The sequence below is a fragment of the Melopsittacus undulatus genome, chromosome 4 (genome assembly GCF_012275295.1).
Source record: "Melopsittacus undulatus isolate bMelUnd1 chromosome 4, bMelUnd1.mat.Z, whole genome shotgun sequence".
NCBI lineage: Eukaryota > Metazoa > Chordata > Aves > Psittaciformes > Psittaculidae > Melopsittacus > Melopsittacus undulatus.
Window position 1 is genome coordinate 15,291,427 of NC_047530.1, and position 26,575 is coordinate 15,318,001.

The 26,575-nt window shown below is 48.0% G+C and overlaps 2 protein-coding genes across 3 annotated transcripts in view; both read left to right on the top strand.

Annotated features, from left to right (window-relative positions):
- FERMT2 (FERM domain containing kindlin 2) overlaps positions 1–6,977 on the top strand; it is a 54,375-nt gene extending 47,398 nt beyond the window's left edge. The window contains exons 11-16 of one of the 2 annotated variants that reach the window (XM_034061916.1): positions 488–594; positions 942–1,163; positions 3,345–3,365; positions 3,880–4,004; positions 4,228–4,369; positions 5,627–6,977. In XM_034061916.1, the coding sequence (XP_033917807.1) occupies positions 488–594; positions 942–1,163; positions 3,345–3,365; positions 3,880–4,004; positions 4,228–4,369; positions 5,627–5,800 (791 nt within the window). In that variant the 3' untranslated portion in view covers positions 5,801–6,977. The remainder of the gene's footprint in view (positions 1–487; positions 595–941; positions 1,164–3,344; positions 3,366–3,879; positions 4,005–4,227; positions 4,370–5,626) is intronic. The other variant, XM_034061917.1, reaches the window with a different exon arrangement.
- Positions 6,978–19,803: 12,826 nt separating this feature from the next.
- Positions 19,804–25,486, top strand: GNPNAT1 (glucosamine-phosphate N-acetyltransferase 1). Its single transcript, XM_034062475.1, has 6 exons — positions 19,804–19,868; positions 22,335–22,522; positions 23,200–23,262; positions 23,917–24,044; positions 24,554–24,615; positions 25,021–25,486. The coding sequence occupies exons 2-6, from the start codon at positions 22,351–22,353 to the stop codon at positions 25,166–25,168; spliced, it is 573 nt and encodes a 190-aa protein (XP_033918366.1). The 5' UTR covers positions 19,804–19,868; positions 22,335–22,350; the 3' UTR covers positions 25,169–25,486.
- The last annotated feature ends 1,089 nt before the right edge of the window (positions 25,487–26,575 follow it).

Sequence of the window (26,575 nt, forward strand, 5' to 3'; positions counted from 1 at the left end):
GGATGCTCACACCTCGCTAGTGACTATAGCAGCGATGTGCCTGTCTGAAATGATGTATAGGGGTTTGGGGGTGAGAGTCCCCACCCATCCTGCCACCTTATCCCACCCTTCCATGAAAATTTCAGGGATGTGGCTTTTTGCCAGCCATCGGGTCCATTCGCAAGGCCAGGCAGGATCTACAAGGTGAATTCTGCAAGTGTGCTTTAGCTTTGGCTCCCTTGCCTTTAGATCAGGTCTTGCTTTTTGCACCCTTTTTTCTTGTCACTTGGAAAAAGAGACATTGAACAAATTTTTTTGTCCCTTCTATGTAGAGTGTTCATCCCATCAGAGATGTGGTGCAAAACTTTTGCTGCACTGAGATGTCATAGGAGATGCTTTAGTTGGAGGGCTTTGGTTTTCCTTTTCATCCTTTGTGTTTAGGGTTTTTTTTCACCTTTTTTTAAAGCATGGTTCTTGACACTCCTCTTAAACCCTGTCCTCATTGCAGGATGTGAAGTCACCCCTGATGTGAATATCTCTGGTCAGAAGTTTAACATCAAACTTCTGATTCCAGTGGCGGAGGGAATGAATGAAATCTGGCTTCGCTGTGATAATGTAAGTTTATCACTTGGACCGGCTGTCTCTTTGCCCTTTGCCTACCATCAGCTCATGCTCAGATGGGCCGTGTAGCTGGTGCTAAAAGAAAAAAAAGACAGCAAATGCACTCGCGTGTGTCTGAGCTCTGTGTTCACTGTTGCACATGTGAATTTGGAAGAGAAAATTAACCCCTGCTCTTCCCTGGCTTTGTCCCATGGTTATAGTCTACACATTGGCTGGGTTTCTGCCTTTTCTGTGTGCTTCAGTCTCCTGGGCTGGAATAAAGGCTCCCTGGAGTTTAACTGGGGGTGGTAGATGGCACCCCCACCACTCTGATGGGCATGGATCTCTGTTTTGGGGGGCAGGAGACGCAGTACGCCAGCTGGATGGCTGCCTGCCGCCTGGCCTCCAAGGGCAAGACGATGGCTGACAGCTCCTACAGCATGGAAGTGCAGAACATCCTCTCCTTCCTGAAAATGCAGCATTTGAACCCAGACCCGCAGCTGATCCCAGAACAAATCAACACCGACATCAATCCCGAGTGTCTGGTTTCTCCTCGCTACCTGAAAAAGTACAAGAACAAGCAGGTACGTGCTCGCCCTCTCTGCCAGCACGGTGTTGGTGTGGACCGGGCTGACTGTGCACCCATTTCGGCGGTACCTGGTGTTTAACACTGCGTGTTTTGGATGTGTCACTTAATCGGGTGCACGTGGTTACTAAAATGAGATGCCGACTGAAATGTGTGGTTTCGATCCAGCACCTGGGGATGACACCCACTACCTTAATTCTGCCATACATTTTATGATGTTGCACGTACACAGCTTTGGCAGCAGGGAACTGTTTATTTTAAACACATTTAAAATTCATTTACATTTACTTTGAATACATTTTGGGAATGGTTTTTGCCCCTGCTGCTACTGAGTGACAGTGCAGCAAAGCATGGGTCAGCTGCCCCCATCTCTCCCCTCACAGATGTAGCAGCGGTGAGATTAAATCAGTCCCGGTGCTGGGATTAAAACCCCTTCCCTTGCACAGAGTCCGTGCAAAAATCCTCAGGATCAGCAGAGTTGCAGTTGCTTGCAGTGCTTTATCCAGACTTGGCTGAAATGCGGTTTGCATATTTCTCTCTTTGCTTTTCCACTACTTCCAAATGCCAGTCCTTGAAACATTGCTTCATTTTGAGTTGCTGTGACTTGTGCTTGAACTCCACGCTACATTCGGTCTGTGCATGACAGGGCTGAACTGTTCTGCACTGGAAATAAATGCATAACTTTCTGAAAGACATTATATGTCAGAACAGCAGCAAAAATAATTAAATCATTGCTCTGTGAGCCTTTCAGTGACTTAATCATTCAGCTGTAGCTTCGCAGCCTGTGTGCTTCGGACAGGCTGTAGCTAGATACTATTTTCTCCAAACCCAGAAGAAGGCTGCAAGTCAGAGAAGCAGGAAAAATGTAACTTTTTACTGGCAAAGCATGATGATTTCCTGGCAGTGGAGTTATATTTTATATAGCCCTTATTATTATTCTGAATAAGCCTTTATATCCACTTGGATAAAGGAGAGGCTGCATAAATATACCATTTTTAGTGCATATAATGCCTTCTAGGCTTGAACTCAGTAAAATGGAGGCACCTGGAAAAATATTAGCTTGCAGAACTTGCTTACAATGCAGGTATCCTCATTAGAAAAATAACCTCCGTCAAACCATGGGGATGGGCATGAGCCCTCCCCCTGCGCCACACTGGGCTGGCGGCTGCCAAGCAAACACCAGGTCCCCTATAGACGTGGGCTAAACATCAGATTTAGGCTTTTCCTTTATGGCCAGAGGCAGAGCTTGCGTGCAGCAATGGAAGATGTTTGTGGGCAGCGCTCAGCTGGGAGGGACGGAGGGATGGAGACTGCAGGAATGCATGGAATTCGGCCACGAGGGTCCCTCAGCGCCCAGACACAGGGAAGGAGAAGGAGGAGGAAGAGGTTGTGCAGCCCACAGCTGGTGCTGAAATGGGAATTGGCAGTGGGCCTTGCTGGAGGGTATATAGAGGCTCTTGGTCCCACACCAGCCCCAGACCTGCTGGGATCGTGTTTATCTCCACATGCACTTGCAGCAGCGTAGGGTTGGCAGGTTGGGTTTGGGGAGCACCAAATCCTAAATACAGAAAAACACAAACCAACACAAACTAAGTGTATTCATAGCTCTCAGGTGCCTTCCTGGGGTTCAAGTGTCAGAGCAGTGTGCTGCTGGCTTGCAAGGGCAGATGCATCCCCAGGAAGCCCGGCTGATATTGTCCTCCAGCCGCCTGCTACCCCAAGCAGTATCCCGATCATTTCTCTGTATATCTCAGATAAAAGAAGCTGTTGAGTTAATGACCCATGCATGGAAAGTGGGCTTGAGTTCGTGCAGATAGGCATGGGGAGGAGTGTGAGCACACTAATTCTCCTCTTAAGCTGGCAGCTTCACTTTCCCCTTCATTCACCAGCGGGACCAAAACCATCTCAGGATGACCAAAACCATCTCTGCACGGTGCTGGGCAGCCAGGACCACACCAGTGTTCAGGCAGGGCCAGCACAAGCAGCGAGCATTGTCCTCTCTCCGTCCTTATGTTCACTTTGGCTGCTTTTCCACCTAAGAAATTGTGCATGTGGTTTTTTTGCTTGAACTTTGGTTTGCAGTTAATTTACACTTTTTCTTTGCTTTGTTGCCATTATTTCTGATTGCCTTTTTTTTTCTTTCTGCCTCCTTTTTTTTATTTCGCCTTGCCATCTTCAGCCAGGCTATGTAAGAGACTTGGTAAGTGACAGCAACAATAAAATTAAGATAAATTTAAGATAAAGCTTAAAATAGTCTAGAGCCCCTTTGGTTTGGAGAACAGCAGGGAAAAGACTAGCAAAACTTACACCCTCCCCGAGAAACATGGGCCCTGCTTGGTTTTTATAATGGTCCCCAATGATTCATGCTGTGAAACTGGAAACCCTACACCAGAAATTTGCCCCAGCATTTGCTCACATCCTGCATCTTAAACTAACTGAGTCTGAGCAGCTCTTTGCCTCCAGACAGCTCAGGTCTATATTTGCTTTTATATGTCTGGAGATACGAAGCAAAAGCAGCTCCAGGTTATCAGCTGTGGTCACGGAGTTTGAGCAGTCATAGCTGAAATAAGACCTCAGGGTAGAAATTATTGATTATGTGTGTTCATAACTGCGCTGGCACCCATACACCTCCCAAGTCGTTACCCATTCGCATGACAGTCGAGATGCCACTAATGACCCCCTTGCCTAAAGCTGATGTGTCTCACTGCCCACAGATCACGGCACGCATCCTGGAAGCCCATCAGAACGTTGCCCAGATGAGCCTCATCGAGGCGAAGATGCGGTTTATTCAAGCCTGGCAGTCACTGCCGGAGTTCGGCATCACACATTTCATTGCAAGGTTGGTGGGTCTGGTGGGCAGAACAGGAGGGGTTTCATGAGCATGGAGCAGGTTAGATATGCAGCATATCCTTAGCTGTGGAAGTCGAAGTGGAACTGAAATTAAACAGCAGTAATTGCATTAGCTCATAAACCCAATTTTATATGTTAACTCAGCTGCCGAGTTTAACAAACATAGCTGTGTATCACAGGCGTGCATTTATTAACCCCTCGCTGTGTCACAGGTTCCAGGGGGGCAAGAAGGAGGAGCTGATCGGCATCGCCTACAACCGGCTGATACGGATGGACGCGAGCACGGGTGACGCTGTCAAAACCTGGCGGTTCAGCAACATGAAGCAGTGGAACGTGAACTGGGAGATTAAAATGGTGAGCTGGTGTTTTATACCTCAGGCACTTCCCCTGCTCCTGTGATGTGAGACAGGTGCTGCTCTCGGAGGTGTGGGGGTGTTAATTCAACTATAAGTCATCTTGTAAAAAGTCAGGTTTTCACAGTGCTGTTTTCTAAAGCATGTCCCATCCAGCTACATTGATGAGGTACAGTTTCTCCTCTCTCCTCTTCTACCTCCTTAGAGATATAGCAGAGCTTGTCCTAACTGCTGGTGGAGTCGAATATGACCCTTAAACAAAAGAACAGCAAACCCTGAACATGTCTTTAACACAGTTACACGCTTCCTGCATAACCATTTTCTCTGGTCTCTGAACACCCACTCAAAGGCAGCAAAATAAAATCAAACCAGAACTGATGCTCAGGCTTGACCCTAACAGTAACAAATGGACCGGCTTTATATGCACTAAAATTCCTTTTATTTGCAGTACAGCTCAAACTTCCATGTAAGTAATGAAAAGCAACAGTAGAGACATCGCTAGGTTCCAAGATGGGCTTTTACCCAACTGTTAAATTTGGATGAGCAAACTTTTTGTGCTTCTTTTCAGTGGAACATCTCATCAGAATTGCCAGGGATACGTGAGGACTTTTCCTCTGCGGTTTGCGGTCATTAAGAGTTGCTAGAGAAATTATTCATCTTCCCCTCTGCCTCAGAATCTTTGTTTTGACCCTATTGCAAGCCCAAATAACCCAATTATTTGTCTCGGATGCTCTGCTGGGAATTCCCTTCCCTCCTGTAGAGCTGTCACTGCTGGGGGGACAAAAAAATAATGGGCATCAATAAACAGGCAGTCTATTCAGTAACTGTGAAATGAGCTCCCCCGGCCTCCATAGAGCATTTCTACAGCCAAATTTTCACTTACAAAACCAAAACTCACAGGAAAAAGTGAAAAGATACTGCTGAGAGATGCAGACGTGCTGGGTAATTACCTGTGAGTCATGGGAGAATGAAAGGGGTAATGAGAATTTAAGTAAATAAATAAAATAGAAAATTGAATAAAAGTAAAAGGTATTTGTGTGTCTAAACATTTGAATAATAATCACTGTATCATAGAATATCTCAAATTGGAAGGGAGCCATAAGGATCAAGCCCATATCATCATTTTTGTCACTGGATTTTGCTTGGAAAAGGCATCTAGGTTAACAGAAAAAGGAGAATGAGACAGAGGGAAGAGCGTGTGGCAGCCCCAAGTGACCTCCAGCTCGGGTGAGCCTAATGCTGCAGTTTTACTTTCTAGGTGACAGTGGAGTTTGCAGACGATGTTCGAGTGTCCTTCATTTGCACAGAGGTGGATTGCAAAGTGGTTCACGAATTCATCGGTGGCTACATCTTCTTGTCGACACGAGCAAAAGATCAGAATGAGAGCTTAGATGAAGAGATGTTCTACAAACTGACCAGTGGTTGGGTGTGAGTCCCATGTACTGTACACCGAGAGGAAACCCCATGGCCATATTAATATTTAACTTTAAAAAGCTGTTCTTTGAAATATGCTGCTTAATAAAGTAAGCTTGAAATGTATCTTTTTTTATCATGACAATTTTTGCATTACCAGACCAGTTAATCTGTGTGCACTAATGAGCACTTCTGTTAATTTGCTATAACAAGACTGTATCTGGGCCAGGGAGATCGTGCTACTGGCCTTGAGATACAGATTCCGATGGGCAGATCAGGATAAGATTTGACTTATAGCCAATTTTCTACGAGAACTCTAAGCCATCTTCTTGTAAAGCCATCCAGGGCTTAACCTATATGAAGTCTATTTATCATGTTTAATGCATGAGTGTTTTCTTTTTCTTTGTGTTTTTTATTCTGTACATTTGACCTATTTGGAAGTCGTCCTACCCGTAAGTAGAACTGCCATCTCTCCTTTCACACTACATGCACCAGGACTGCTGCAGGTGCCTGACATGACGTTGAAGACAGTTGTGTGTGGCCTCGAAGATGACCTTCTGTTAATCTGTTACAGCTTGGTTTTATTTGTTAACTTGCCTTTTGATAATCATTTATATTGTCTTATTTTTTTTAATTTTATTTTATTTTTACACCATATTGTATTATGACACTTTTAGTATTCACCAGCATAGTCACTGTTCTGCCTATGATATGCAGACTTTTTCATTACAATATGAAGTAAAGGTCTATGAAGTATAGGTTTTGTGTAACTAATGTAAAAAACACAAATTTTATAAAATTGTACAGTTTTTTTAACTAGTCTCACAAGCCAGCTACAATATTGCATAGATCTGGAGTATCAGCATTAACTCTAGTATGTCTGTAAGGGGTACGGGGAGTAACCAAGAAAGAAAAGGAAACAAAAACCAAAACCCCACAATTTCAGTCCAGTAATTTTTTATCTAAGTTAAATGGGATTTCAGAGCTGCGCCACAACACCCTCAATAACCCATACCTGGGGCCAGGACCTCCCTGTTCGTTAAGCCATTGCCGCATTAACACTAACGGAGAGGGATCTCCTGCCCCACTTAATGCCGAGGAATAACCAGTGTTGTGTTCCTGTAGTCTGTGGTTTCAGGACTATATACAAATGCATTTTATTTTAAATAAAAGTCAAATCTTTTATTTAACATTCATCTGCTGCCCCTGGTTTTTGTGCTTCAACTGTGCTACGGCAGGGCCTTAAGCATGTCCTGTGTGATTCAACCACCCTGTGCCATCCCTACACTTCCTCCCAACACCTTACCCTGAGCTCTGTGAAACAAAATGGTACCAAAAAGCAAAGCAAAATACATGGATGGGCCAGGAGTGGCCAAAGCCCTGTTCCCTGCCCAGGCAGGCAGTGATGAAGCAACCCAGGGATGCAGGGAAGGATGCTGCTAGGACACATGGAATCAGAATCCTGCCATCACCTAGTTTGAAGACTGCTGGTGGAGCACTGAGCTCAGTTACATTAGCAAAAAGGAAAATAGATTTGCAAGTCAGCCTTAAGCCAGTGTATTTCAGCCCTTCATTTGGCAGTGAAATGAAACCGGGTTTGCTGCCACAGGGGTGCACTGCAGTGGGAGATCCTGCAGCCACAATGCACCAGTGAGGGCCTTTGACCAGTTGCCCCGCAGACACAGTGCTGTTGTGCAGGAATAGGGTGCTGCCCGGGTAGAGAAGCCAGTGACGGATTCACCACCAAGAGAGCTTCATGCACAAAAACACCCTGAGGGAGGGGCCAGGGACATTGTTTGGCCACATCTGGTTCAGCTCCCAGACTCAGGTTCTCCCATCCCAACATTGCAGGGCCATAGCAGGGCTGGAGGGAGGTGAGGAGGGATGGGAAAGGGGGCAGGTGAGGATGTCTGCTCACCTGCATGTCTGGGCGGGACAGAGAAGAGCAAGCAACAGCAACACCCGCAGCACTTTCCGCAGGCACAAGCTGAATTTGCTCCCTTGCAGGTGGGTGCTTAGAGAAATTGTGTGTTTCCACATCACTGATGCATTCCTGCAGTGATCCTCTGGTTTTTGCACCATGTGGTCTTGGACAGGTTGCACTCTTGCTCCATAAAAGCAAGGGGAAGGGTTGGCCTGATGGTGCCAGACGATTCCTCCCATTCCACCATCATGCTGCAAATGGAAGCACTGCCAGGGCAGAGGTGTGCTTGGGACGTGCCAGGGATGCTCCCAACCCTGCCCCACGCCTGTTCTTTTGGGTGCTGGCAGCTCCCCACTGCCGGACAAGCCCGGGCAGCCCCAGGAGGCACGCGAACAGAGCAGCAGCGTGCACGCTTCTGGCAGGCAGCGCTGGGATCTTGGCTGGATGGGGGTGAGGCACAGCAATAAGAACGTGCCTGGCCTGGAATCACACCGGAGATGAGCGTGTGATGGGAATGGCTCACTAAAAAATATTTAGCTCCTTTTCCACAGCCTGAGGTTACGTGGGGTGGGGAGGTGTAACGTGGAGAGGAAAGGTGGGAGGAGAAGGTGCATCCTGCCCCCAGTCCATCCATCCCCGGCCACATCCACACGGCTCCACTACAGTGAATTGGGACCCGATTTTGCAGCTGGGGGAGGTGATAAGACAGGAAATGCTAAGCAGAAAAGCAGAGGAGGTCGGGGAAGGGGCATGGGAAGGCAGAGGCTGCTTTCAACCCCGAGGATGGGAGCTGGGAGAAGCTGGGTAGGAAGTGGGGAAGCAGTGAGAGAGTCACAAGGAGCTTCGAGGTGATCCAAAGGAGGCTGCCAAGGTTTCTAGGGTGTCTTTCCTTTCTGCTAGGATTAAAAGACACAAATGGAAATGAGCTGTTAGAGAGGAGAGTGCAGGGGGATATAAAAAAGACTGGCTTACCTGGAGAGATAAAATACAGCACAATGAGAACTGCTACACACTGAGGCTGGACACAGGAGTGAGGAGGGAGCAGAAGGGGCACATTGCAAGATGGCCTGGGGAGGAAGGTGTTGAGAGTGGAGCCTGTGGGAGGGGATGGATGATCCGCCCCAGGGACGGGTGGCAGTGACAGCCAGCTGGCAGGAGGACAAGGAGAACAGGAGCTGTTTGCTCTGCTGCTCCTCCCGTCACCATCGGACATCACTGCTGGGATGATGCTGAGTCGAAGGGAACCCAGGACATGGTGGGTGCAGAGGGTTTCCAGTGATGTGCTGGGGAGAGGTGTCAGAGGCCGGATGTGTTTGAGGGTGTTTGGGCATTAAAGCAAACAATGGAGGATGAGGTCTTGGCAATGCAAATCCTAGCTCCTGCAGCACCAGCACTGATGGGAGATGTAGAGGTTTATTCTGCTGATGCAATGAAATCTGGCTATGGGTGACCCTTTTAGGTAAACAAAGTAAACCAAATTAAAAACAAAAACAAAGAGCAACCAGCCTGTGGGGTGTCCACAGCCCCTTGGGGTGAGGAAGAGCAGTAACCATCTGACATCCACCATCTGGTGGCTGCCCTGGGGAAAAACAATTAACTCAAACTATCTTGATAAGCACATTATGGGGATAGATGTTCGGAGCCAACATCACTGCTTAAACCTCATTTTAACCCAAACAAGCATCAGAGGTGCCTGAATATGGGATTACTCCAGCCCTACATCAGCGGGCAGGGCTGGGGGATGGATGCTTCTCCCTTGCTGACCCTTCTTGAGGACCTTAACGGGGGAAAGGAAAGAATAAATTACTTCACAGAAAGGTTCTGATGCAAACCAGCTGCCAGGGTGAAAAACTGCTCCACTTAGTGCGCCATGGGGCTTCGCACGCCTTTCTGAGCAAGGTACCGGCTGCAGTGTCGGCTGGGATTCATACAGCTTTTTAAGCCCCAAGTAATTCAATATCATGCAGAGGGGCAAGTCACATAGCAGTTTTAGAGCAGGAACAGCAGAGGTTTGTACTGTGAGAGATTCATGGACCCGTGGAGAACCTAAAAACAAAGCAAAAATGAAGCATCTCCAAAACAAGGCTGTTGCCTGCAGCAAGGGAGGGGGCGAGAGCCACATGGCCTGGGTTCAGGGGTACATCCTGCTGCTGTGAATCAATGGAAAAAGGATATTTGGGGAAGCTGCTGGTTTGGGGGGGGCAATAATACAAAATGACCCCCAACCTCTACAAAAGGAGGCAGGTTATTGCCTACAACCGGGACATGTGGGAGCATGGGGTTTATTTCCAAAAGCCCCACCCCAGTCCTCCCACCAAGGGATGTCCACCCTAGACAGTGGGACTTTCTTGCGGTAGGCAAGGGCCAAAGAAAGCTCATTAAATTAGTCAATTATTCATTAATCATCCAAGCTGGACGAGTCATTTCAGCATCTCAGCCCTGCAGGAGGCACACTAGGGACTTTCCAGACTTTGGGTTGGGAAGGGGCTCCCAAATTCCTGGTGCTCACATCGCAGATGAATTCAGGTGCCTTCCTCTGCCTTGTCCAGCCCCTCCAAGCCCCTCACTTTGTTGAGCATCAGAGGGGTTGGGATGAGCAGCACCTTTCACCCTGACCTGCCCTGTGTGCTGCATGAGAGGGGCTCTGGGCACCCCTGGGGGCACTCGGGGCCACAAGGGGTTTACCCGGTGTTGACCAGGGATGCAGGAAACCCAGACCAGGCGTCGCCACTGCCAGCCAGGATCCAACCCAGAGACAAAACCATATGCAGACGTGAGATGCCTGTTTCAGTCCAGCTGCCAAGAAACCCTCACTTCCCGTGTGTATTAACCCTCATCTTGATGCAGGAAAGGATAGTGAAGAGGCAAAGCCCTCAGCAGCAGCACCAACTCAGATGGCAGGAGCAGTTTCATCAGTCTAATTAAATTCAGACTGATAAGTGACCGTGCTCACATGGCTCAAAACCTTTCTGGAAACCAGTGGGGGGTTTGTTTGCTTTAAGTATCATAAAAGCATTGTAGGCTTTTATCTGTGGCACCAAGGCACTAAAGAGATAAAAGATCTATAAATATCTACTAGATGTTAGAGATTTTAAAAGTTCCTCCCTGCGCGCTTCTTTTCCCATCAGCACCAGTGCAATGCAGACCAGGCAGCCCAGCCTCATGCCTGTTCCCATTTCGACTGGCATCCCAGCCTTCCTTTTGAAATCCCCTGCATCCCTCCAGCTGTTCGACATATTTCAGGCTTGAGTCTCCTCCCAGAAACTGCTTCTTTGGTTTCTCTTAAGCCCTCCCATCTGGTTTTCATAACTGCAGAATGCAAAGGGGGACTTTTCCCAGGGTGTTATCAAGGCCCCAGGTCTGAATGCCCCTGGGATGGAAACTCAGACCTTCCCCATTGAAAACAGTCGTGCTGATGGGCGAGCACGCACTGGGGAAGGAGAGGATGGGAAACTCCATTTTAAGAAGAATTTAAAATCTCAACATGCCAAAACCACCCCAAAAAGCTGCCATGGAACCAGCTCACATTGGTTTGATCAGCATTCCATCTGATCCATGGCAGTGTTTGCACTTCGGGGGGGGCGCTTTTTAACTTGACACAGGAGCATCAAAATATTTCCTAGAGCCCAAAGGCCAACCCCAGATTTCACAGTGACTCAAATATGAAAGAACCTGTCAGATACTGAGACAATTCAGAGTTTTCCCTTTGATCCATAGCTAAGACAAAGACCTGAAAACAGAGCTCCCCTGTGCTGTCAGCTCCCGGGGAGGCCGCAGCTCCTCCGCTGGTGGGAAGCCTCTGGCTGCAGGACTCCCACTCCCACTGCTCCGAGAAAGCAGCAGTTTGAGCAAATAAAGCATTTGCTCTGGGGGTTGGGGTTTTTGTTTTTGGCTTTTGGTCAGCAGCTGGTCAGCCTCTAATGAGCAAGCTGGGCTTTGATTTCCTGCCTGGGAAAGGGGGTGTAAAGGAAATGGGAGAGGATTGGGGTTAGAAATTTGACTCATGCCAGCAATCCCGGCTGGGACTTGCTCCCCTTTGTCCCTTGCCCAGGAAAATGTCCCAGACGGAGGCACTGGCTTGGCTCGGGGACAAGCATAAGGGGCCACAAGGGAACTGCAGCAGCGTACAGAGAAAGTGAAGCCCCGCGGTCCCAGCCTGCCCAAGGAAAGACAACACTTGCCCCTGTGCTGCCTTCCAAACCAGGCCTGCACCATCTGGAGAATGCGGGATGAGACAGCAGTGGTTCTGTTGGTCCTCCTGTGCAATTCCTAACCGCAGGGCAGAGCACCACTGCCAAGGTCTGGGTTAGCTCTATCCCATGGGCACACCAGCAAGAGAGGGGGTGATGATCCTCTGCAGAATAAGCTCATCCCCTTCACTGTGTTTCCAGCTGGCTCTGTTGCCGGCTCACTCTGGGCTGAAAGCAGAGGGGAACCTGCAGCCAGCTTCCTGACATCGACATCCCTTCCCACAGGGCTCCTCTCCTTGTGTGTTCTTCTTAGGGCTTTGACATTCACAACATCAAACATCCCAAATGCAATCCCCATGAATCCCCAGCACCTTATCCCAGGTGGACAAGGCTGGAGCTACCAGCAAGCTACAGCTGTGCTCCCCACATCCAGATCAGGAGCAGGAGGAGCAGCTCATCATGCAATGCATTCAAGGGACTCCCTCACTGTGTTTAGATGTGGTGAAGGTCTCCCTTGCTCCTTACCACATTAACTGTGGGTATTATCCCTCCCAAATGACAGGTATGGCCAGACCTCACCTAGGACACTTGAGAAAAACTGGGTTTCTGGTTTCCCTAATGGCTCTCAGCAAATTTAGGCAGGAAGGCAAACAAAGAACTGCTGTTCACTACTGGTGACCTAAAGGAAAGAGTTTCATGTATTTTGCTTTTACAAAGGCAGTGAGGGCCAAGAGGGCTCTTGGGAATGGCAAACCTGGAAAGAAGAAGCCCAGTAATCCTTGGAAAGGCTCTAGGTGTATCACTGGGAGCTGGGCTTGTGCCGAGACTCAAGCAGGCTCTGGTCCTGGCCAAGCAATCAGATCATCCCATCCCCTCTGCCTCACTGCCCCCGACAAAAAACACACCATGATGTCCCACCCCAAACAAACACATGCTAAAAACACCCTTGGCCAGCCCAGACCCCAAGGTGTCCCCATCCCTACCCACCCTGTCAGGGGAACAGAGCTGCCCCGAGGCCACTTCCAGCACCAGTCTGTGCTGTGCCTTGTCCCAGGCGGCTGTGTGCAGGGACCACATCTGATTCACATCCTTTCACAGCTGAAAGTCATGTGTCAGACACTTCAAAGGACAAGACCTTATAGCCAAGGGGCTCCCCGATGGTAACCCCCCGCACTACAGAGTCTGGGTGATGGCCGGGGCAGTCGTTTTATCTCCTGAATGTTTTTCCCCTTTCCTATAAACAGGAGGAGCTGCTGGGAACATGCCTGGACCATCAGGGAAGTGACGGGGTGGGAGGAAGTGACTGTTAAATCTTCAACAGCACTGCAGTGCTGGATCCTGGAAGAGCTGCTGAGAGCAGGGAACATCACTGCTAGGGCAGTGAGCACTAGGTGAGCACTTCTAACATTTCTCTTTAATGCAGAATTGCAAAACAAGGAAATAAAAGAACACTTTCAGCTACCTGGAAGATGAGCAGACCAACCCTCCCAGCCCTGAAGCTCTACACGTGGCACAGATAAAGAGCTACACTGCCCCAAAGGTTAATTAGTGCCTAGGAACAGCACAGTGCGCAGGACAGAACCAGGCCCCAACTGCACCCTTGGCACACACAGCCAAACCTTGTGCTATCTCAGATGTCCCCATGGTCTGGGAATGAGCAAAGTCTGGAACCAACGCTTCCCAAATTGTCCTTTAAGCCCTCCGCGACCAAGTTAATTCCCGCCCCTTAATGACGCCATTAATTAATCCAGAGTTCAAAAATAGCCCTGCAGGATTTCCTGCCTCCTTTTCCTCCCCTCCAACTGCACCACAAGGTAAGAGAAAGGAGAAGCTCGTAAAGCAGAATGAAGAGAAGATGCTCCATGAAGACCATGGTACCTCCCAGCATTATGTATCATCTCTCTTGTTTCATTTAGAGCAACCCTCATCCTTTCCCTGCCCTTGCACAACCAAAGCACAGCTCATCTTTCCCATCCCACACATGGAACATACAGGCGTAAGCCCTCCAAGATATGCTGTGCTTCATTAAATTCAGGTCATTAAGTTCCCACAAAGCGCCTGGGCAAGAGGGATGCAGGCAGACTGGCCGGGACATGGTCTGCCCAGCTGCAGGAGCAGGTCCAGACATGGGAGAGCTGCAATGTGATGTGTAACAACTCCACCTAGAGGGAAAAGGGATGGCCGGGCAACATGGGTGAGCCTGCAACCGGCTTGGATCAAACGCCTAGCTGTCCCCTCCCACCCCAATTGCCAGTCACTGGTCTCACACACAAGATTCATGGCCATCTCACAGAGTAACTCTCCGAGTCCTTCACTCACCTGAAGTTTCACTCCTCCCTGGCACTTCCTACAGCATGGACATCTCTGTGGATGGACCATATGGTTTAAAACCGGTAGGGAACTCAGAACAAACATGTATCTTGTCATAGTCTCCCTCCCAGTGCTAAATCCCCCAAACCTGAGTTTGTTCTCTACAACCACATGCTCTGGCTTTCTTTCTTTTCTTTTTCTCAACAATAGATCTACCTGCAGTTAGATTAACAATAATAAGAGCTGGAAAGTGCCTCCTGTCTCATCCAGACCCTATGCTCATCCCCAGGAAGGAAGGAAGGAGGGAAAGAAGGAAGGAAGAAAGGAAGAAAAGCCAAATGCCTGCTCAGCATCTTTCAGGCCCTGCTCGCTTCAGCGCCTTTGCCCTTCCAGTGGGACACCAGCCCACAGTTTGCCAGGTCTGGGCATAGGAATCAGCCACCATTTTACTTTCTTGTTTCTGTAACCTTGGAAATCAGAGACCAAGGGAACATCGGCTTCAGCTTCTGTTTAACAACTGCCTCTTATCACTACACACACAGTGCAGCCTGGGCAGAACATAAAGCATTTCCACTGTGATAGATAAACAGGGATGAAGCTTGCCAAGCAGCTCACATGGCAATATTATACTCTGCCTTCTCAGCAGCTTGGATTCGGGGTGTGCTTCTTCCCCGGCCCCAAGTTTAGCTCCACCAGCAGCTGGCTGCCGAGGGACATGGCTCTTCTGCCATGGTCCTGCTGAGCCTTCAGCTGGGATGGCCACAGAGCTGGGATTCACATACAACTGAATTGTGAGAGCTCCCTCCTGCCTAAAGCTTCTCTCCAAAGCCCTTCCTGCCACCCATCCTGACAGGGAGACCACTCTGTCTTCAGGTTTCAGGTGACCTGACTGTTCAGGATGGACACTTGCCCATGCCCAAACCTTAGCTGCCACAGGGCAGCACAGAGGCCAGTTTTGTCCATCAAATGTATATCCCAGCATCCATGGAAGGGGAGGACAAGAGATCAGGGCTGTATTTCCTTTGAGGAAGCATCAGTCCTGCATGTAATCAAGCTCATAGAGAGGTTGTAACCTTTGGGAAATACAGGAAGGTCCTCTTTAACCAGCCCAGTGATGGGACATAGGGTGAGACAGCATGTTTGCAGGGACAGTTGCTAGACAAATGCAACCTCAGCACCACCGGCTTGTATTTGGTGGAAGGAGAAAAGTTAAAAGCTGTTATGTACTCCCTAATCCATCTAGAGATGATAGTTTATCGAATCCACAGTGTACTGTTCCCCATTTTGTATGGGAAGGCTGGGGAGATCTGTCATTCAGAGCACTCTCTCTGTAGCTGATGAGAAATGTCATTTTACCTGCAGGGACTGTAAATCTCTTCTTACCTGCAATGCACTTCTACCCACTGTGCACAGGTTCAGGACACTTCGGGATCAAAAGTACTATTTGGGCTGTGTTCCCCATAACATCAGATCTGTTCTTGATCTGATCCCAACTCCAATTTTTTGGGGTGACCTGATACTATTTTACTTCTTATGAAATAGCCACATCCAAAGGAGCATGACAGCAATAAGCAAGTTTCCTGCTGGAGTCCCTTTCGTATGTTTTTTAAGCCCCAGTCTGGACTCTTAAGTTGCAAGATTTGAGTATTAATGTTTCTGTTGGTCTCAGGTGGGGACTTTCTCCACCTAAAAAAAATGTTTCTGGGCCATGGACAGAAGAGACAAGAAAACCTGAAGACACTGAACTCATGCTTCTTCCAGCCTCCATGGATAGTGTGCTGGGGCTGCCTCTGCCAGGGGCAGCCTCTGCTTCCCTCTGAAAGCAACAGCTCAGGAAGGGGGCTGCGACACCTCTGTGGTTCCTAACGCTTCCCCTTCCCCTGCAGTTAAATAATCTTCAGCTTCTTGTCTAAAGATGGTATAACTATTTCCAGTGAGATACGCATGGTCCAGATGCACTTTTTTCATAACTGCACTAATGCTATGACAAACCCCAAATAAATTTCCCAGGTCTCAGGTGTCCTTCTGAACGGCGGCAGAGCATTTCTAAAGACTGTCAGGTCTTTATTTAGAGTTTGACTACATATTCAGTTCCTCATTATCCATCCACAGCAATATTTTGGGAGACACAGCAGCATTCTTCTTTCCTCTGGCAGACAGATGGGGATTAAGCAGGAGCTGGGTCCTCCGCAAAATCTGGGTGCCCAGAGCTAGTTTATGAAGCTCTTCTGCAGAGATTTCCAATGCTTGGGATTTATTGGTGGCTGGATACAGCCTGCCCAACTAGAGGTTAAAAAGAATTAAAGAGACTGGTCCCTAGGTATACCAAAACCCAGGCATCTGTTTCCAAAACAGAATGTAAACAATTTTATTGTGTCAAGGATTTATTCATGCTTCCTGCCTTGTGTCATACAGCCAAAGGAAAGGAGAGCGCTTTTTCTCTCCTCATAAAGCAGGGTGTGTTTCAGACCCAGACATTTATATCAAGCAAGTGCATGGCTCCCTTCCCATCTTTCTGACTGGCCTGTGGTCACAAATTTGCAATTTCCCTGACTTATGATTGCCTTGTTCCAGTGTTGGTAAATTTGGAGCGGTCAGAGGATATCACTTTGCTGGGGTGTTTTTCCGCTGCAACAAAATACACTGCAGTGGAACCAGCAAAGAGGAGATGAACACATCTGTGACACAAGTGGAAATGTGTTATTTCAACTTTCCCCTTGCTCTTCACTAACTAAATCCTGGCCTTGGAAGTACCAGAGAGATTTATCTGTTGGCTGCTGTGAATCCTCACTGGCCCTAATTGCTTGACCTTTAAAAAGCCACCGGATGGGACTCGGGGGTGTGTCAAGGAGATGTGAGAGCTCATCAGTGGCCACGTTCCTCTCACCAAGCTTTCAAGTAGGAAGCAATGCCTGTTTTTCATGAGTGGAAAGCCTCAGGAGCCTTTGCGAATCCAGTTTCCCCTTCCTGGGTACCCTAATCCAGTCCTTCCCCACTAGCCACCTCTCTTTAAAAAGCCCTTAAGAGCACTGCCATCTCCTTCCAATGTGGTTAGAATTAGAGAAAAAACTTAAAACGTAGCTCATAGGGAGGGGGTGGCTGAAAACCAGCTGCCCCTGTCCGGTCCTGCCTCAGTGGTTGGCTCAGGTTTTGCCAGAGGGTTTTGGATGGGCCCTAAGAGGGGGGTAAAGATCAAATCTTTGTGAGAGGTGAATCCCCTTGCAACAGCAGTCCTTCCCTATAACATCTCTGGGCTCCTGAAATGGACGAGGGTTTCAGTGGCACTGACAGAGGCACTGTTCAGTTTAAACCCCTCCAGTGGGGCAGGTTTCTTTGCTCTCCATTCACAAATGCAGTTGAAGAGGCTCCGTTCCCACCCCTGGCCAATTCACCTTTGCTTCAGAAAGTTTTTCCATCCAATTGTTTCCCTGATCCAGCTTAGACTTATGCCGCTACAAAATCCACATGCAGAAATGTTGCTGTCCTCAAGCCAAGCTGAAGTCGGTAGCTGTGGTGGTAAATAGGACAGGATTAATTTCCAGGGCTAAAAAAAAAAATAAATGGAAGGGCAAGAGGTTTAACCAAACCAAAGGATTTTCCCTGCAATGTTATACTGCAGCACAGACATGCTCTGAACGTCAGAAGCTGAGATACGAGCACCAAAGATAGCACTGTCCAGCTATTAAGTACCATGAGCCAGATGTATTTTCTGGGTCAGGATGTCTCTACACAACCAATTGCTGGAAACTGTGAGGATGTACCTGGATAAGGCTTGTCCAAACCCCATCATATTCCCTTTGCAGATCCAGGACCTCTGCTCCAAGTCTCACTGGGAGAGCTGGGCTGACCCCATGTGGTCATGGCCTTGTTATGGCATGATTTTGCTTTTAAAAAGCCTTGACCTTCCATAGATACTTAGGTAAATGTAAAATCTACCTCACATCTGTAAAAACTTACCATCAAGGAAAAGACATCATGGAGAGAATTAAGCTAAATTACTGTCTGTCATTTTTCACACAGTGGAAATGTGTCCGCATCCCCAGTTTCCCTGTTTAACCAGCTGAAGTACGGCTTCCCCGTTTCTTTTCATGCACGGAAGCAAGACATGGTGTACATTTTTCATCATGGATGGGACCTTCCCAGTTCTATTCATCCCTCAAAACAAAAGAAACGAGAAAAGGGAGGGGAAAGCTCACACCCAGTTTGTGCCTCTCTCTTGCAATAAAAGGTTAATAGTCGCAGTGATTCATCCAGGCAGCCCCCAACCCTGACTCGGCTGGACAAAGCTGGGGCGAGCACTGCCCCCAGCCTTTGGGTGTGCCTGAGCCCAGGGAGGTTGGTGTGTGTCATCTGGTCACTCTAGGCCTGCAGAACTGAAAACTAAGTAATGATGTTGATTGTTTCCAGGGTAACGAGAGTGATTCATCTGAGGGTAAAGTAACGGGGGGAAGAAACATGGAAAATGAAAATCATGTCTCAGAAGCACACTGTATAATTATCTTGTGCAGCAGGCCTCCAGCTTCATGCTACGTGTGAGCCTTGACCTCAGCTATTTATGAAAGAGTTTCTCAAGGTGATCTCCAAGTTGGGATTTTTGTTGTTGTTGTTAACTGAAAAGTAAGACACCCCCTCAGTCAGGTCCCCTGCCAGCCTTGGGGGCTGAACAAAGCTTATTCCCTCCCAGGACAGCAAGTCCAAGGGGAGCAATGGAGCCTCCAAAAACAATCTCCCAGGGATGGAAAGTATCAAAGGGAGGGATTCTTTCTTTACTAAAGCTGCTGCCACCTGCAATTCCTCAGGAGAAAGAGGAACCTTTGTATAATCCTGTCACCTGAGCCACCCCTCCACAGGTACCCATAAGCCTGTCCTGAGCTCTGGCCATCTCAAACACCTCTCGGAGGCCTCCGGAGGCCAAACCCTGGTGGCAACGCAGGGAAACGTGTGGGGAACAGCCAGCCATTACACTGCGGGAACTACCAGTGATCGGCTGCTTCTGGGAAGCCTTGTATCACCCTCAGTGACCTCATGGAGCTGGGCCTCAATTTTATCCTTTCCCCCACAATAAAGTCCTGCAGTCTGTCAACACAAATACCACAATCGTCACAGTCGTAGGCTGAAAAAAGAACTGTAACGAGAAAGCTGGTGCAGATGAGAGAAAGGAATGACCCACGAGAGCCACCCTGCACGGCGCTGCGAACAGCAGGGCTCCCCACACCGCATCCAAATCACTCCCTGCGCTATGGCCACCGCCCACGCCCCCGGCCCCTGGGAGATGCCTGTTCAGGGGTACAGGGATGTTCTTTCCGACACCAAAACCCTCTCAGCGCAAGCGGAGCTGCACCATGGAGCAGCACCGCACGCAACACCGCACGCAACACCGCCGCCATCTCCACGCCTGAAGCCCGCCCGGTGTGGGCGGGATCTCCCACATGGAGGGGGCGTGGCCACACCGCCCAATCAGCGCGCGGGGGCGGGGCTGTTCCCGGCGGTTGCAAGGCCGGCGTGGGGTGGCCCCAAGTTCCGGACGCGCGGGGCCGGGGCGGGGCCGGCGGGTTGTGATTGGCTGAGCGCTGGCGTGCGTGCGTGCCCGGCTCCGCCCCGCTGCCACGTCCGTGCGGCGCCTGCGGCGCAGCCGGTGTTTGACGCCGGGGCCTCGTGTTTGGGTGAGTGCAGGGGGGTGTGCGCTGCCTGAGGGGGCTGTGGGGAGGGCGCCGGCTCCTCGGTACCCCCCTCAGGGGGCTGTGTGAGGGGCGGCCCTTCGGGGACCTCCCAGAGAGGCTGGAGAAGAGCGGCTGTGCGCCCTGTCGCTCCGAGGGGCTGTATGTAAGTGGTGGGCCTGCGCGGACACCCCCTCTCCGAGGAGCAGTGTATGAGGTGAAGGGGACCGCTCCAAGGGGCTGCTTCAGCTGAAGAGAGCTGTGGGCACCCCCCGAGGAGTCTCTCTCCCTCTCCCCTTTCCCGGAAGGCGCTGCTTTAGGCGAGGGGCCCGTGCGGAGCTAACTCTTGCCCCTCGGGGCAGGGCTGGGGTCTCTCCCGTGCCCGCAGCTGAGGAGCCGCAGAGTTCCGGCCGGCCCCGCACCAGGTGCTCAGGGCTGCGTCTCCCTCCGGCGCGCAGCTTCTCTGGTGGGGATCCCGGGCTCCTTCCGCGCCGGCTTCGAGGAACGGAGCAGAGGTAGGAAGGACTGCTGAGAGGGGCCGGAGGTTCCGTGTGCCCTTGCACGGCCCGACACTGTGGGAAGTGCAGGATGCCCCGAGGGGGTTTCAGGTACGCACCAGGGCCGGCACCCGGTTTCCTGGAGGAGAAACTGGCAACCCATCGAAACAGACCGAAGCTCTTCTTCCTTACTGCACCTTGAACCCTTTTCTTTAATTAGTCAATGCATTTCTGTTGGGCAAGTCATATCCCTGACTCCAGAAGGTGCATGAAGCTTCAAGCGTCATCCTGCTCCAGCTGTGCTGGATGTAGTTTGAAAAATAATTGTTAGTTTGTCACTAACTACTTGAAGAGCATAAAGAAATTTATTTCTTTCATGTGCTTTTATCCTGCTGTGTGTGCTTGGTATTCCGTAATCTTGAGCTGAAATTAATTAGATTCTAGTCTGTACAGTACAGAGCATTGTCATTAATTCTAGGAAGGCTTTGTAATGGGACAGGGTAACAGCAAGGTTAGAATAATTGAGATCTAGGAACAGAGATACCAAACGTGTTGCTGGAACCAGGTGGACTTCACTTTTTCTAAGCAGTGACATAATGAATACACTAGTGATGGGCTTGTAGTCTTCTGCACACATTGATGTGATCTGATCACTGAAGCTCAGGACTGGGACTCAAAGACCTGGATTCTTGCTTCTTGCTCTCCCATCTAGAGAAATGTTTCTCTTTGCACTTCATTTCCCCCACTGTTTTGTTTTTGAAAAATCGTGTGGAATGAGGATTTGTATTGCTGTGAGAAGGGGGTTTTAAATGCCAGCATGTATCAGCAGGTGGCATAGAAAAAAGATTTTTGTGGTTGATTGTTTTGTTTTAAAGAAGCTTTTTCGGTTGAGTTTCCAGAGCCACCTTCCACTTTGAGGTTTGCATGCTGCAGTTAGGCTGATAGGCTTCATAGCTGACCTCTGATGTACTTTCTTTGGCAGCTTAACAGGGCTGAAAGACATCTTATTTTGAAAGGTATTAATCCCAAATACATTTTTTTATTTCTTGTGTTTATTTGGCCTGTCCAATGATGTGCATTACCACAACTTTATGGTGCAGCTAAGTTAATATGAAGATGCATAAAGAACTTGGTCTCAGGAGAGGTTCTCATGATACACTGCTCATACCAGGTGCTGCAGGTGTCAAAGTAAGAATTATTTTTCTATACTTGGCAGTTAGGAAAAGATATCCCTTTTCTTCCTTTTATCCTTAATTCTGGATAATGCACAATCCCCAGACTCTCTTTAGTCATTACCAGTTGTCTCACTGTCACCTTGGCACTGTGTATTTTACTTGTTAGTGGACACTGAGGTGCTGCACTTTACACCTGAGGTGGCATTGGACAGAGCAAACTGACTTACACAAAGAGCACAGTATGGACTGTGAGCGTGTGCAGGCTGTTGTATTATCTGTATTTTCATACATGTGTTGTAGTGCCTCTTGGCTGAGACACTATAAACATTTGTGTGATGGAACAGGTTCGAAAAAGTGTACTATTGCTACTGCCAGTTTTAAATGGAACACTAATACCAAAGATCCCCTCTATATCAGTAGCAAGTATGTTAGGGTTATTGAGAGGATGAGATGCTTTCCTTTTCAGAGGGCCGCAGAGGTTAAATATCCCAGGCAATGTCTTATCTATTTGTTGGGGCTTTTTTCCAAGAGAAAAAACTTCCCGGATGCACACACAAGTGCCACGTGTCAACTTTAGATAATACGTGTGGTATCAGTGTGTGTGCTCTTTAACCCATTAACCTAGTCCAGTGGAAGCTGAGGAGCTTCAGTTGCAAGTAAAATGAACAGCAGTTTGTTCACCTCTCTTTACATTCCGGATGAACATACTGTGGCATGATATAACCGGGGGAAATGACTTATTTAGAGATCAAAGCAAGAGCTAACCAAACTGCCCTTTACCCATGTGCATTCTGTTCCAGACCACCTGCTGCAGCCATGATGCCTGTTGCAACCATGATGCTTGATGACACCCCGATGTTTGACCCAAACATTCTGCATGAACTCGACTGGAGCGAGAACATGACGACATTTTCTCCTGCTATTTCTCCTTTAGATCCAGGAGATGGCTTGGTTTTGAGACCACTTTGCACAGCTGATTTAAATCGAGGTAGAATCCTGTTTAATGATCACCACAAAGGAAAGCTGAGTGCTGAACTAGATACCGTATATTTCTGTGTGATCCTGCACTATGTTAGGATTGCTCATTTTATCTGATAGGGGTTATTTTTATCAGTAAGGAATTTGAGCATTTGGCACCATGGATTGGTGCTGTGTTGGGTGACCCTCAAAGTTGGTTTTACTGTTTACCATCAAAATTCAAGCAAAATTTTCCAAATAATCCACAACTTCCTATTCACCACAGCTTTAGAGAGAGAGTATAGTTGGTTGTACTGTTCCCTTTAATAGAAAAGTAATGGAAACCAGCATTATTCTTGTTGTGTGAAGACTTCTTCAGTTCCGTAACTTGGACAAAAAGGTTGTTCTGAAGAAACAACTTAATATCACAGATTTTCAGGCTCATATATATATCTTGCTTCAATGTATGCATCTTCTGCACTCAGGGTGCAGTTTTTCAGTGTTGCACAAGGCAGAAATTTGATTTTAAGATTACAGTCTAGTTCTGTAATATGTGGAGCACAGGCTTTTACATACAACTGTGCTGGATGATACCAAGGGGATGTTAACTCTCCAAACAGCCATGTCGGGTTGTTCAGTGCTGTTTGGAGCTTATTGTGTGTCTCTGTTTCTCACTGAGGGTTGTTCCTCATCTTTCTTTTATAACAGGCTTTTTTAAGGTTCTGGGTCAGCTGACTGAAACTGGAGTTGCAAGCCCAGAGCAGTTTATCAGTGAGTATATCATTATTTCTTGGCATTTCCATAGAGGTTGCTGTGAGCCAAAGGATGGTGATGCTGACAGCAGATCTGCTTGGGTGAAAGGCTTCCAACTGCTCGATGGCAGATTTGTTAACTCAGCTCCCCCAAGGCACTCGGTGTGGAATCCAGTTGCCGCTATCCTGAAGGATAGCTTCTTCACTGGGGCATGCCTAAATTGTATACCTGCTTTTGAGGCTGAGCTTAAGGAGGGACTGCTGGGTGGTGGCTTGTCTTGGCTGAATTACTGAAGTACTAGTAGCGAGGCAGAGGCTTTGCCTCTGATTGTAGCTCAACAGCATCCTGAGCTCACTTAACTGGTTCAAACAAAATGTAAAATAACCTAGAGGAGGTGCTGCCACCTTTGTCATAGTGCCCCTAAGAGACAGCAGAGATGCTGGGGAAGGAGGGATCTCTTGGCAGCTAAGGAAAAGTTATTTAATTTTCTTGGTTCTGTCTCTGGGCTAATCTGACTCTGTGGCTTTTGGGCTCTGGGGTGTTGAGCGCATCATCCTCATGATCCTGAACCCTGCAGTGATGAGTGTTCAAAACCTGTTGCAAGTGTCAGACTTCATGGCAGTTTAATCTGAGATTAATAGTGCCTGTTGTGCTGTCTGTCTGCTCCCACAGAAACCTTTGAGCACATGAAGAGATCTGGAGATTACTACGTTACTGTCGTAGAAGACACAAATCTTGGACAGATTGTTGCTACAGCAACGCTGGTTATAGAACATAAATTCACTCACTCCTGTGCAAAGGTATCTTCTCTTGCTGCAGCTTTAAAGAGAGGGAAAAGATCCTGTCCCTGACTCTGTGTGTGTCATTTTTATGGTGTCACTGTGTTATGAAGTATCTTCTGCATTTTAAAAGTATCTCTCATTCTTAGCTGCTCAGATAAATAGTAAGGGAAAGCTTTGTCTTTTCTTAAGGAGAGAGCAGTTGGATGGCTGTCCCGTTCTCCCTCCCAGTGAGCTTTTGAACTAGTCAGACATGATTCTGATGGAGCAGATGGCTGAGGATCTTGCTGCTGCACAGGGAGTCCCAGCTAGATGTGTGAAAATAGGGAGCTAGAGATACAAATCTCTTGGCAGGGAAAGGCTGTGGTGGGGCTGCTGCTCCTGCTGGGTGCTGGAAGGGGCACTATAAGTGTGTTGATTGCTGGAGGAGTGGTGTCTAAACAGCAGAAAATCCAAGTGTGAAGCATAAGCAGAAAGTAAACTAACACAACAGTGCTCTGTTCAACTAATGCTTGCCTGTGTTTTCACAGAGAGGAAGGATAGAAGATGTCGTAGTAAGCGGGGAGTGCAGAGGAAAGCAGCTTGGTAAACTGTAAGTATTTTCCCACTGTTGCCATTCTTCAGCAGCAGGCAGCAAGCCCTCACCCTGCCGCTTTCTGTCCCTTATGGGCACCAGCAGCTAAGCTGGCTCATCAGACCTTGGAGGGCGAGCTGGAGCTTGGCTCTGCAGCTGAAGCTGCAGGGCAGATCCTCCCCAGGAAGGCATGTGACAAGAATTTAGCCAGAAGGTATCACCAGCTGAGGTTCTTAAAACAGAGTCATAAAGTTGTCTGCAAGATGCTGGTACTTCTGTTTGTTTCTTGGGATAGTGACTGTCCTTTGCAGTGAAGGCAAATGCAGAGTGCTGCAAACCTTGAATATTGAAGGTCTGATAACTTTAATCAATCCAGTGTTCCAGGCCAGCTTCATTTAACTGTTGGTTTTCTGTCTCTTTCAGATTAACATCCACCCTCACATTGCTAAGTAAGAGACTGAACTGTTACAAAATCACGCTTGAGTGTCTGCCAAAAAATGTGGATTTCTATAAGAAGTTTGGCTATTCGGTATCTGAAGAAAACTACATGTTTCAGCGGTTCTTTAACTAAGAATTTCGAGGGTTTGGTTTTTTTTCCGTAGACTCTTGGTGGAGGAGCTTCCGCTACAAACATTTTCTTCATGGAAAATTTACAGAGTTAATTGCTGCAAATGTAACTATCTCTAAAAATAATGACCATCAAATGTGTAAATCCTGGGGGGGAAATATTACTGACATTTTAGAAGGGTCCTCTGGGTTAGGAAATAAGCACTTAGAACTAATTTTTACTACTGTTCTGTCTAAGTGAAGCTTTTGTTCTCACTAAGTTACAAAGGACTCTTGTTAAAGGGGTGGTTTTTAATATAAAGGTATATATTTTTATGTCAAATTTTTTCTTGCATTGTATTTTTCTAAAAGTTTGGGATTCTTTTCTCAATAGCAAAGTACAGCTCAGGGGACTGTTCTGCTGCCTGTACTTCACAGAAGGGTGATGTAGCTTGCTTGGGTAGGGACAGTGCTTCTCTTGGGCAGAATGAGTGATATGGAACAGGCCTTAGTGCTGTTCTTGCCATGGAACCTCACTGAAGTGCTGATGATGTGTTGGTGCATCTCAAGTTTTATAGGCACTATTTTCCAAAGCCGAATTTGTTACTGTTTGTGCGGGTAGGGGAGAATTCCTATGGGCTAAGCTAGATCTGATGTGCTGAATTTAAAAAGGCTGCGTATGTCTTGCTGCAGGGGTCCTGCACTTTAGCTGGTAACTTGTTTCCAGGATAATTACTTTTCTGACAAGCCCAACCACAGTGCATGGTTTGTGATGGGGCAAAGGTAACTGGGAAACTGGACTGTCTGGCAGAGAAAACACCCCATCTTCAGTGGGGCTCGTAGTACTCAATGGGAATGTGATTTGGGTTGAGCAGGAGTGTGTTCAGCTTTGTGCTTGAGCTTCCCAGGGCTGGAGGGCTGTGGTTGTGCTAGTAATGGCTTATGCTTACAGCATAGCAAGCCAGCAAGGAAACCCCCACCCCAGCCTGAGGGACTTGTGCTGTTTTGGAGCATCCCTCTTGCTAAGAGATTGGATAAATAGTTTTAGCACTTTTGCCAGCAATTGCAAGCAAATAATGTACAAAGCCCTGGTCTGAACAGTGGGGTTTTGTGTGGAGAGAGTGACAAATCCTGTATCAATGAATAGGGCATTATGAAAACATGAAGGTTCGTACAGAGCAGCTGGTCCCATTTGTGAACAGCAAGGCTTGACAAAATGGTCGTTCTTTGTGGTGTGGAGAGGTACTTTAAGCTGTGGTGGGGTTCTCTTTAATGTTCCTGATGGTACTCCACTCACTGTAGTGTTTCCTTGGTGATGTCTGGTTTATTTATTGATTTTTATTTTGGGGTTTTTTTTTAATCTTTAAGCTGAATAAATGAAGACTGCCAAACGTGTCTGGCTTTCATATTGCTGTGTGATGCCCAGAGGATG

Excerpts from the sequence above, each read along its gene's own strand:
- GNPNAT1 (XM_034062475.1), top strand. The coding sequence starts at position 22,351 with ATGATGCCTGTTGCAACCATGATGCTTGATGACACCCCGATGTTTGAC. Across the intron at positions 24,045-24,553 it reads TCACTCACTCCTGTGCAAAG|AGAGGAAGGATAGAAGATGT; the intron begins GTATCTTCTCTT and ends GTGTTTTCACAG. Across the intron at positions 24,616-25,020 it reads GGAAAGCAGCTTGGTAAACT|ATTAACATCCACCCTCACAT; the intron begins GTAAGTATTTTC and ends TGTCTCTTTCAG.